Here is an 11,430-nt window from a genome sequence, read left to right as displayed (position 1 = left end):
CTGTCCCTTCTCTCAATGCTATTCTCGTTCTCCTCAGAAAACCCCTTTAACAAGAAGCCATTTGCAATGTGTCTAGTGTTTTTTTACAGGCACTTAGCAATTTATCCACTAAAGAATCTGAGAACAGCACTTTAATGGATGAATATATTTATCATTGAATCAGGAGTTGTTTTCGGAGCTGAGACCATTTTCCTGCCCTGGCTGACAATATTATTTTGGCATAGTGGTTTAGGAAGCCATTATACTTATTGGAGATGACAGGAGACTCCCCCTCACACGTGTCAGGTGCAATGTCCGCCCCTATATAAAGCCTGGAGCTGAGGGGCCCATCACTCATCGCCGGCCAGTATTGGAAAGCCGTCTTCTCACAGCTCATCGCCATGTCTGGAAGACGTCAGCAAGGATCCTACAGGAACTGGTGAGGAGCCGGGGCCATGACTGTTAGCTAGGTACCACTGCGAGGGGGCAGAGACTTTACTGTAGCTCTGCCTGCTCAGTAGCTGTGGGTGGATTAGGTTAATATATATATATCTATATATATATATATATATATATATATATATATATCGTGAGCAGGAAATCGGGCATGTGGGAAGGGCTAAATAAATAGTAGTACATAGCTCATGTTCAGTACTCAGGCTTTATTTATTGCACCAGCTATACATGATGAGGTGGAAATTAATGTGCCATCTTTACAAGTGGTGCACACTGAGCTTGGTACTTTTCCCAGATTTATAGAACAGTTACTGTAAAAAAACTAAGTAGACTTACAAAATGTTTGGCCCATTTCATGTTCTGTTATTGGATTCGTTTACTGTAAAAATCTGTGCAATGTGCTTTGGGTATTTAAAAAAAAATAAAAAAATAAATCCATTCCTTTTCAGCCTCCACCTTGTTTGCCAACGTGCAGAGGTCACTGTGGCTGGAAGTTGTGGAAAGCCATATAGGTCACTTTCATCTGACAGGATGTCTCATATGTGACCCATTTCCCAACTTCATTAGCAGAAGGAAAGTGGAGGCTATTAATGTTTGTTTTAAAGCCTTTATTTCCCTGTTTATAGGGCAGGTTAGGGAGGCAGTGTAATCACTCACATATGACTGAATGCTGCTGTTTTGGAGGGCATTGGGGACCTGATAGGTTCCCTTTTATTTTTTTAGTAGTGATGAGTAATTTACTTGAATTTGCTGAGGGTGCTTGGGTTTGTGCTGAGGATTGTGGGTGCCCGAGTGACAGCTGTTGGGGTGAAATTTCTCTTGCGGAGACTCTTGTCTGAGAAATCAGCATACTGCAGTCTGGAGACACACGCTGCATGTCAGTCTCCGCAGGTAAGCCACGGGCGTCTCTGGACACATAGTGCACGTGGGATTTCATCCACTATGCAGTAACAGCTGGATGTTGTGCAAGTACGCAGCGTCCAACCTGCATCGTTTACTGATCATGTGCACATGCCCTTAGATGGCCACAAAACCTGCCCGACCATCACTGACAATCCCGTATGCTTTGTCAGTCTTAACATGTATAACGCACACAGGACATATCTACTGCAAAATGAACAAATCATGGCAGTTTCGGCTACGTTAATGCTAGCCACAGATTTTACACAGTGAAAATCCACAACATACAGTAAATTAATAAGCTGCAGATATCAAATCCGCACCATTGTTAAGTTTACACTGGATTTTCTCCGTGACTAGTGGAAGAGATTTTGTCACATCTTATTCTGTAGTACGCAACAGAATTTCTGGATGTGAAATCTTCACTGATTACAACCTGAGTAAATATGTCCTTAAGGGCTGTCCCACACGTCCAGATAATTCCGGTACCGGAATAAATCGGTACCGGAGTTATCCGTGTCCGTGTGCCTTGGAACTCACGGAGGCCATACGTGCGGCACATGTGTGCCGCCCACTCTGCATCATGCTGAAGCCGCGATTCATATGTTCCCTGTAGCAGCGTTTGCTGCAGAGAAAATATGAATAATAGTGTTTAAAATAAAGATCTATGTGTCCGCCGCCCCCCCACCCCCTGTGCGCCCCCCCGCTGGTCAGAAAAAAACTTACCCGGGTCCCCCTTCAGCACCATGTGGGGGGGACAGTGCTTACTGTAGCGCTGTCTCCTGCACGCACACGGACCCCAGACGGAGAATGTCCGTGTGAGGTCCGTGTTTTACACGGACCCATTGACTCTATTGGGTCCGTGTAATACGTGCGCTCCCACGAACACTGACATGTCTCCGTGTTTGGCACACGGAGACACGGTCCGCAAAAAATCAATGACATCTGCACAGATGCATTGATTTTTATGGGTCTACGTGTGTCAGTGTCTCCAGTACGTGAGGAAACTGTCACCTCACGTACCGGAGCCACTGACGTGTGAAACCGGCCTAAAGGGGTTGTCCACTGCTAGGACAACCCCTTCTCATTTCCCTCACTTGACCCAGATAAAATAAATGAAGCTTAGGCTGCCATCACACTAGCAGTATTTGGTCAGTATTTTATATCCGTATTTGTAAGCCCAAAACCAGGAGAGGGTGATAAATGCAGAAGTGATGTAATCATAGAAACATTACACCACTTCTGCATTTATCACCCACTCCTGGTTTTGGCTACAAATACTGATGTAAAATACTGACCACATCCTGCTAGTGTGACGGCAGCCTTATGCATGCCTGCGCTGTCAGCAGACCTGTGATGCGGCGTTGTGACACGTGTCCCTGGTGCCCAGTCAGCGCTGGCATCACGGTGTCCGCCTTCAGATGTTTTGAACATGAAATCTGACTTCTTCATGTTAATTTAGTATGAAGGTGGGGACAGTGGCGCCAGAGCTGACTGGGTGCCGGAGTAACGTGTCACGACACCACTGGAATGGCGCCAGCTCAGTAGGCTTTTTTATTTTATCCAAGTCAAGTGTGGGAAATGAGAAGAGGTTGTCCTAGTTGTGGAAAACCCTTTTAATATTCTCCATATTTTTGGCTAAATTAAAGGAAACCAGTCATGTCCCCAGACTCTTAACCTACAAAGATGGGGTTAATCTGCAGGTTAATAGCATTACAATGCTGTCCAGTCGCCACACTTCGTTCTCCCTCCCAGAACAAGAAACTTTATTCCTCTCGGAAGTTGTCGCCTGCCCTGAGCGACTTCAGTCACTTTACAGAATTTTGAGCTGTAGATGCAGACAAGTAGTTTAACAGCTGGTTCTGCACAGATTGCCTGCACCGTGAGCTGTCCATCAAAGTCCCAGGGCATGCTTACATCCGTAGCTCACTGTAAACTGAGTGGTGACTGCACCTTCTCCGGGCCGGCCTTTATGACTGAAAGCCGTTGGGTCTCGGGAGGAATAAAATGTATTCCCAATAGTCGCACTTTTAGTGTGGTGGCCGAACAGCATTGTAATACTATTAAAGGGAACCAGTCACATGCAAAAAACCTGTAGCCTGTAGATATAGGGTTAATATGTAGGTTAATAGCATTCTGAGCTTGCCTGGCACCTGCACTGAGCCCCGCTGCCTGGAGGAATTGTACTTTATCCTCCCCAGCAGCGTTTGGCGTTCAGTCATTGGGATGGCTCTGGCACGGTGTCAACTAACGTTCTGTGTATAGAGCAACAGCTGTAACCATGACTCGGCACTGACTGACAGCCGGCCCTAATGCGGACCCTGGTGTCCGTGCCCGAAGCGATTACAGCTGCTCTCTACACTTGCTTCTGGGGGAGTAAAGTTCCTTTCATCCCAGTGGCGGAGGCTCTTGGTGCAGGTTCAGAACGCCTGTAACCTGCAGGTTAATATAGTTTTACTTTGCATCTGTAGGCAAATGGGGTTTGGGGACACGACAGATTCCCTTTAAAGCTGGCTAGCTCTGGACATGAAGGCTGTTTGTTTTCAGGACAGGATTTCAGTGTATGTTCAACCTTGACACATGAGACCTGTGATTAACCCCTTACCAACCTCCACCGTACTATTACTGCAGAGGTCGGTACCCCCGCTTTGATGCGGTGAGCCCGCATCAAAGCCGGGACATGTCAGCTGTTTTGAACAGCTGACATGTGCCCGCAATAGCGACGGGTGAAATTGCGATTCACTCGCTGCTTTTAACTAGTTAAATGCCGCTGTCAAAACGCTGACAGCAGCATTTAACCAGTGCTTCCGGCCATCGGGCCGGAAATGTGCGCATCGCCGACCCCTGTCACATGATCGGGGGTCAGCAGTGTGTCGGCATAGCAACCAGAGGTCTCCTTGAGACCTCTATGGTTGCTGATGACAGCTTGCTGTGAGCGCCACCCTGTGGTCGGTGCTCATAGTAAGCCTGTAATTCAGCTTCATGGGAGCGATCTGATGATTGCGCTATGTAGCAGAGCCCATCAGGCTATGCCAGCTTCTAGCTTCCCATGGAGGCTATTGAAGCATGGCAAAAGTGGAAAGAAAAAAAGTTTAAAAAAAATATAAAAGTTTAAATCGCCCCATTCAAAATAAAACAAAAAAAATTTCAAACCTACACATTTGGTATCGCCGTGTTCAGTCTCCTGATCTATCAATAAAAAAAAAAAAAGCATTAACCTGATCGCTAAACAGCGTAGCGAGAAAAAAATTTGAAACACCAGAATTGTTTTTTTAAATGCAATAACGGGCGATCAAAAGAATGTATCTGCACCAAAATGGTATAATTAAAAACGTCAGCTCGGCACGCAAAAAATAAGCCCTCACCTGATCCCAGATCACGAAAAAATGGAGATGCTACGGGTATCGGAAAATTGCACTTTTTTTTTTTTTTTATCAAAGTTTGGAATTTTTTGCCACTTAGATAAAACGTAGCCTAGACATGTTAGGTGTCTGTGAACTCATAATGACCTGGACAATCCAAATGGCAGGTCCGTTTTAGCATTTAGTGAACCTAGCAAAAAAGCCAAACAAAAAAAAACAAGTGTGGGATTGCACTTTTATTGCCATTTCACCGCACTTGGAATCTTTTTCCCGTTTTCTAGTACACAACATGCAAAACCAATGATGTTGTTCAAAAGTACAACTTGTCCCGCAAAAAATAAGCCCTCATATGGCCATATTGACGGAAAAATAAAAAAGTTATGGCTCTGGGAAGGAGGGGAGTGAAAAACGGAAAAGGGCAAGGTCTTGAAGGGGTTAAATTAATGTTGTGCTTTGCTATTGCAGGGAACCCAGGAACTACTCTTCATCTGGAAGCTACAGGCAGCACGGTAGGGATGAACTTTCCTAATGTCTCAGCATTCAACGCGTGTACCCAGCGAATAGGGTCTATTCACATGTGACAGATTTATTGCAATTTGCACCTCTCCCATTTATCTGATTTGGTTTGTGGAAATCCATGAATCTGAATAACAACAACCTCAGTCACATGTGTGGAATGAGTTTATAAGTTACTGAGGAATTCATCATTAGAAATGTTTGTTTGTAACCATGTTGTCATAATTTGCACCAGATTTATCGGGGTGTTGCTCAAAGTTGGATGAAAATTTTTGTATCTTTGAATGACAGTTTAGAGTTTATTTTCTACTTTTTACATCATCCCCCCTATCTGGAGTAAGAATTGATGTACAACAAAAAGTTGTATTGTGGTACTGTTAGCCAGAAAAATCAACATATATACTTTTAATGTCAAATGTATTGGCAAACCAGAATTGTTTGCAGCTTTCAGAGCACAGGGGCTCCTTTTTCGGGCGAGTTTACAAATGAATAACTGAGACAAGAGCACAACATTTAAAGACACTTGTGCACAGGGTGTATGGGGTGATGCTTCCTAAAGATAAGCCAGGGAAAGCAAATGAAACTTTTTGCCACAAATATATAGGTGGTGGTAGTGATGGCTTAGGCTACTTTCACATGTGCGTCGGTACTCGCCTGTCGCAAAGCATCGGCGTGACGTACCGACGGAAGTTTGTCCTTTCACAATTCCGTCTGTAGTCCCGGGGAGGAAAGAGTGAGTGCAAGGTTTCCTGCTGGGCATGCGCAGTCAGAAACACTGGATACAACGTACAGAAAAACGTTCCCTTGAATGTTTTTTGCAAAAGACGGGCCGTCACATTTCGCAGGATCCAGTGCCCGGCGGACAAAACGTGAGTGCATAAGTCGCTAATACAAGTCTATGGGAAAAATTTTTTTTGCAGCATCCTGCATTTTCAAAAATCGACGTATTGCGATGGCAGAGGAAAGACTGAAATGTGAAGGTAGCCTTAGTGACCTGGTGGAGGTTCAAGCTGTGTCCATGTAGTGAGTCCTAAATCCCAGTGTTAGATTCAGTCCCATTATCAGAATTGAACATCGTTATCAGTTTAAATTAACCCAATCGCTAAACAGCGTAATGAGAAAAAATTAAAAACGTCAGAATTAAGCGTGTTTTATTCGGACTCCCATGACAGCACTTCGAGAGAGAGGGGATCCGCCCTTAAGGAACAGGAAACCTACAGATACAAAAAGGGCGGCACCTCTCCCATGCATCAGTCTGTTTCCTGTTCCTTAAGGGACTGGATCCTACAGAAGATCTCTCTGAGGATTTCCAGGCCGGCCGGACCGATTCTGGTAGCGAGGGGGTCTCCTACCTCGGCCGGTGCGGAGTACCTGTAGTAGTCACGGTGGCCCTGGCAGGGCGGCACGGCAGTGGCTATTCAGCGTGGAGCAGTCGCCAGGGGGTGTCCTGTCTCCGGAGCCGGCGCGTGGTGAGTATGACGGTTCCCCTCCCTGTAATACTGTGGGCGCCTCTGTGGGACCGGCGGCATCGTGGTGGCGCCGCCCGGAGTCTCCTGGCGAAGCCTCGGCGTCCCACGCTGTTCACAGCGCTGACAGGAAGCGCTGTGGACTCAGGGTGACGTCGGAGGGCGGAGCCGGCGGTGACTTCCGGGTCGCGGAGCTTCTGCGCATGCGCAGGGGCTCCAAGATGGCAGTGCCCACCGGAAAGTGTGCGCCGATCACCCTCAGGTGTCGGCTGATCCCCTGCAGCTGCAGGGGGGGAGGAGAGCAACCGGAAAGCGCGGCGCGAGTACGCTGACCGAAGGAGGGGCTATATATCGGTCGCCAAACGTGCATTCCTTGCTTCTGGCCTCCAAATCAGGATGGAGTCCGATCAGGATCAGCAGCCTCTGCTGCTGGACGAAGCACCTCAGAAGCCTGTGGAGAAGGAGCATGGAAAAAAGAGCGATGGATCTGGCCACAGAAGCTCCTCCAGACAGGGGTCTGGAGCGTCAGCCAGGAAAAATCCCCCTCGTACTTCGGTAGCTTTCTGGGTGTGGGCATCCACTGGTAAGTGATCTTCGAGAATGTTCACTCAGTGATTAGTTTCCCCCCGTATATGTTTTCACAGGGGAAGAAAAACACCAGTAAAACCAAGCATAGGGAATGTGCCATCTGCGGGGTTCCCTTGCCTGACTCATGCCCTAAAAAGCTATGTGACCCCTGTATCCAGCAGACGGTGAGGTCTGGGAAGAGGGGGAGGGGGTCATGGCATTAGTTCATTAGACTAGCTTGCCTTACTTGCCCCCTCAGGTAGCAGAAGAATCCTCTTCTATTGCGGCCAGTCTGAAGGAAATGGTTAGGATGGAGGTTAAGCAGTCCATTAAGGGCCTTTCACAGTCAGGAGCCCCTAAACGGAAAACTCAGTGGTCATCGGATTCGTCGGTGGAGGAAAAGAGCGTAGAATCGGACGATTCAGCAGCATCATCCTCCTCCTCGGAAGAAGACGCTGCTCGGTTTTGTTTACCCTTGGAGAGAATAGACAAGTTAATAAAAGCGGTCAGAGGCACAATGGGTATAACAGAACCCAAGCCTCAACTGTCTAAAGAACAGATGATGATCAGTGGGTTAGATCAAAGAAAGCGTAGAGTTTTCCCTCTGAATGAAAAGATACAAGAACTTATCAACAGAGAGTGGAAAAAACCGGAGAGGAAAGGTTCCTTACCACCTGCACAGAAGCGAAGGTATCCCTTTGACGACCCAGCAGTAGGTAGCTGGGAAAAAGCCCCAAAACTGGATGCAGCAATTGCCAAGGTAGCGAAGCGATCCTCTCTCCCGTTTGAGGATATGGGAACGCTTAAAGACCCCCTAGATAGGAAGGTGGATACCTTCTTAAAGGGAACCTGGGAAATGGCAGCCGGTTCCTTAAGACCTGTGGTGGCGTCAACATGCACGGCGAGGTCAATGATGGTCTGGCTAGACCAGTTAGAGTCCCAATTAAGACAAGGGGCCTCTAGAGACTCTATTCTCGCAGCATTACCAGTAATCCAGGAGGGCGCGGCCTTTTTATCAGATGCCTCAATTGACTCCGTTAAATTAGCAGCTAGAGCAGCGGGGCTGTCTAATGCTGCAAGGAGAGCCCTATGGTTAAAATGCTGGCCTGGGGATATGCAGGCGAAAGCAAAGCTCTGCGCTATCCCTTGTAAAGGCGAGTATTTATTCGGGCCTACCCTGGATGAACTCCTGGAGAAGGCAGGTGACGATAAGAAAAAGTTTCCCAATACCTTCAATGCATACCGTCGTCCCTTCAACAAAAGAAGGTTCAGTCGGGGAGGGAAACGCGCCTTCTCACCGGGCAGAGATCGATCCAGATGGGACGATAAGCGAAAACGAGGTACAGGTCTCATGTTTCGCCGTAACCCGACGGAAAACAAACAAGAACAATGACTAGCAATCCCAGTGGGAGGGAGACTGTTGCATTTCTCAGCAGCATGGTCAGAAATCACAAACAGCGTTTGGATAAAAGACACTGTTTCCCATGGTCTCAAACTTGAGTTTGTCCAGGCTCCACAGGACAAGTTCAAGCTTACACCCTGGCGCTCATCTCCCACTGAACAGTTTGCCCTCGAAGAGGAAGTGAGGACTCTTTGTTCTAAAAATGTGTTGGTGGAAGTACCATATTCTCAGACAGGGAAGGGGTTTTACTCCCCCCTCTTCCTAATCCAAAAACCAGATAATACTTATAGAACCATTATTAATCTTAAAGGTCTCAATAAGTTTCTGGTAAAGCATACTTTCAAAATGGAGTCCATCAATTCAACAATAAAAATGCTCTTTGAAAATTGTTTTATGGTAGTAGTGGATTTGAAAGATGCCTACTATCATGTACCCATTCATGCTGATTTTCAACAATACCTGAGAGTAGCACTGATAATGGAGGGTAGGATTCAACATTTTCAGTTCAGGGCACTCCCCTTTGGGTTAACCTCTGCTCCTAGAGTGTTCACTAAAATAATCGCAGAGGTCATGGTGCATTTAAGGGAGTCAAATGTCCTTATAATCCCCTACTTAGACGATTTTCTCATTGTCGGGAACTCAGTGGATCACTGTCTGTCACAATGGGAAATTACTAAAGCTAAACTAGAACGTCTAGGTTGGATCATAAACTTTGAAAAATCTAAGTTACAGCCTCTAAATATGCAAAAATTCCTGGGGTTAAATTTGAATTTGAGTTGTAACACAGCAGTGTCTTCTCCCTGGGGAAAAAATAGCGCTAATCCAGAGTTGTGTTAAAAGCAATTAAAACACCCTCCATGACACTTAGGCAAGCAATGTCCCTACTGGGGTCACTCACATCTTGCATCCCCGCTGTTAAGTGGGCTCAGTTACACACCAGATCCCTGCAAAAAGAAGTTTTATTCCATGACAGAGCCCTAAATGGCGTATTAAATGGGAAATTAACGTTGGGGCCTATAACACTGAACTCCCTCAGGTGGTGGTTAGACATACAGAATTTGTCAGCAGGGGTGCCCTGGATAGTAAATGTCACCCAAGTAATAACCACAGATGCCAGCTCTTCGGGGTGGGGAGCTTATATGGGGGACATGGTGGTTCAGGGACAATGGGAACCCTTCATAACATTCTCATCCAATCAGAGGGAATTGTTGGCAATCGAATTGGCTGTTAAAGAATTCCTCATATATCTACAGGGCCAGCACGTCAGAATTCTGTCGGACAACAGAGTGGCAGTCGCCTACATAAACCGGCAAGGGGGAACACGTTCCGAGACTTTAATGCAGATCACGGATCGCTAGTTCCAGGTGGCAGAGCTCAATTTTCAATCTTTGACGGCTCTCCACATCAAAGGAAAGGAAAATATAACAGCAGATTTCCTAAGTCGAAACACGCTAAGACAAGGAGAATGGTCTCTCAACAAAGACATTTTCAACCGTATCAGCCACAGATGGGGTCAACCAGTGGTGGACCTGTTCGCCACCAGAGATAACAGGAAAGTAAAACTTTTTTGCTCTCTGAATCCCAGGGAAAATCCCCTGGCGGTGGACGCTTTTCTAATAAAATGGGATTTTCCGCTGGCCTATGCCTTCCCACCACTGAATCTGATTCCTCTAGTGGTGAGAAAAATCAGAGAAGATCGAGCAAAGGTTATCCTTATTTATTGCCCCCTTTTGGCCCAGAAGAGCCTGGTTTGCCTGGCTCAGGACGATGTCTGTATCGGATCCCTGGGTACTGCCAGAGATCCCGAATTTACTCTCTCAGGGACCAATCTCCCATCCACAAGTGGCAGCGCTCCATTTAACAGCGTGGAGTTTGAACGGTCACTGTTAATAGATAAAGGCTTCTCTCCGAACCTGGTAGAAACGCTCCTAAAGAGTAGAAAGCAAATAACTACAAAAATCTACTCTAGGACTTGGAGGAAGTTCTTGTCCGTTTCTAAATTTAATATCCAAGAAGGGGTGCCAATACAACAAATCTTAGAGTTTCTACAGAAGGGGTTTGAGCTAAAACTCTCTACTAGTACCCTTAGAGTACAGGTCTCAGCTCTGGGTGCCCTGTTTTCCTGTAATGTAGCTAACAACTATTGGATAGCGAGGTTTATGAAGGCGGTCTGTAGAACTAGACCAGTGTATAAAGATAGATCGGTTCCGTGGGATTTAAATTTAGTTCTATCCTCACTAACAAAACCCCCCTTTGAACCTCTACACGAGGCCTCGATTAAAATGTTGACACTTAAAACAGCCTTCCTGATTGCCATAACCTCAGCTCGCAGGGTAGGGGATATCCAGGCACTTTCCAGGCTTCCCCCATATACAGAGTTCCTGTCTGACAGAGTAGTCCTTAGACCAGACCCAGCATATCTACCGAAGGTAGCAACAAGGTTTCATAGGTCGCAGGAAATAGTTTTACCATCTTTTGTTCCTAATCCATCCAATCCTAAAGAGCAGGAGCTTCATACTCTAGACGTTAGGAGATCTCTCCTACAGTATATTTCAGTCACCAATAGTTGGAAGAAGGATGAGGCACTGCTTCTTTCCTTCTAAGGTCCAAAGAAAGGGTGTAGAGTGTCAAAATATTTACTGGCTAGATGGATTAGGGAAACTATTTCTATGGCTTATACAGCGGGTGGGGGGCCAGCTCCGCAGAATCTAAAGGCACATTCCACCCGAGCCATGGCGTCATCCTGGGCAGAAAGATCTGGAGTGTCGGTGGAACAAATATG

At 46.4% G+C, this 11,430-nt stretch overlaps 1 protein-coding gene across 1 annotated transcript in view; it reads left to right on the top strand.

Annotated features, from left to right (window-relative positions):
• Positions 1–337: 337 nt before the first annotated feature.
• Positions 338–11,430, top strand: part of LOC143808568 (ribonuclease H1-like) — a 180,323-nt gene continuing 169,230 nt past the window's right edge. The window contains exons 1-2 of the mRNA XM_077291379.1: positions 338–418; positions 5,163–5,206. Of these exons, the coding sequence (XP_077147494.1) occupies positions 381–418; positions 5,163–5,206 (82 nt within the window). The 5' untranslated portion in view covers positions 338–380. The remainder of the gene's footprint in view (positions 419–5,162; positions 5,207–11,430) is intronic.

Source organism: Ranitomeya variabilis, chromosome 2 (assembly GCF_051348905.1).
Source record: "Ranitomeya variabilis isolate aRanVar5 chromosome 2, aRanVar5.hap1, whole genome shotgun sequence".
NCBI classification, from domain to species: Eukaryota; Metazoa; Chordata; class Amphibia; order Anura; family Dendrobatidae; genus Ranitomeya; species Ranitomeya variabilis.
Note: the sequence above shows the minus strand (reverse complement) of the source record. Positions and strands in the feature narration are given on the sequence as shown.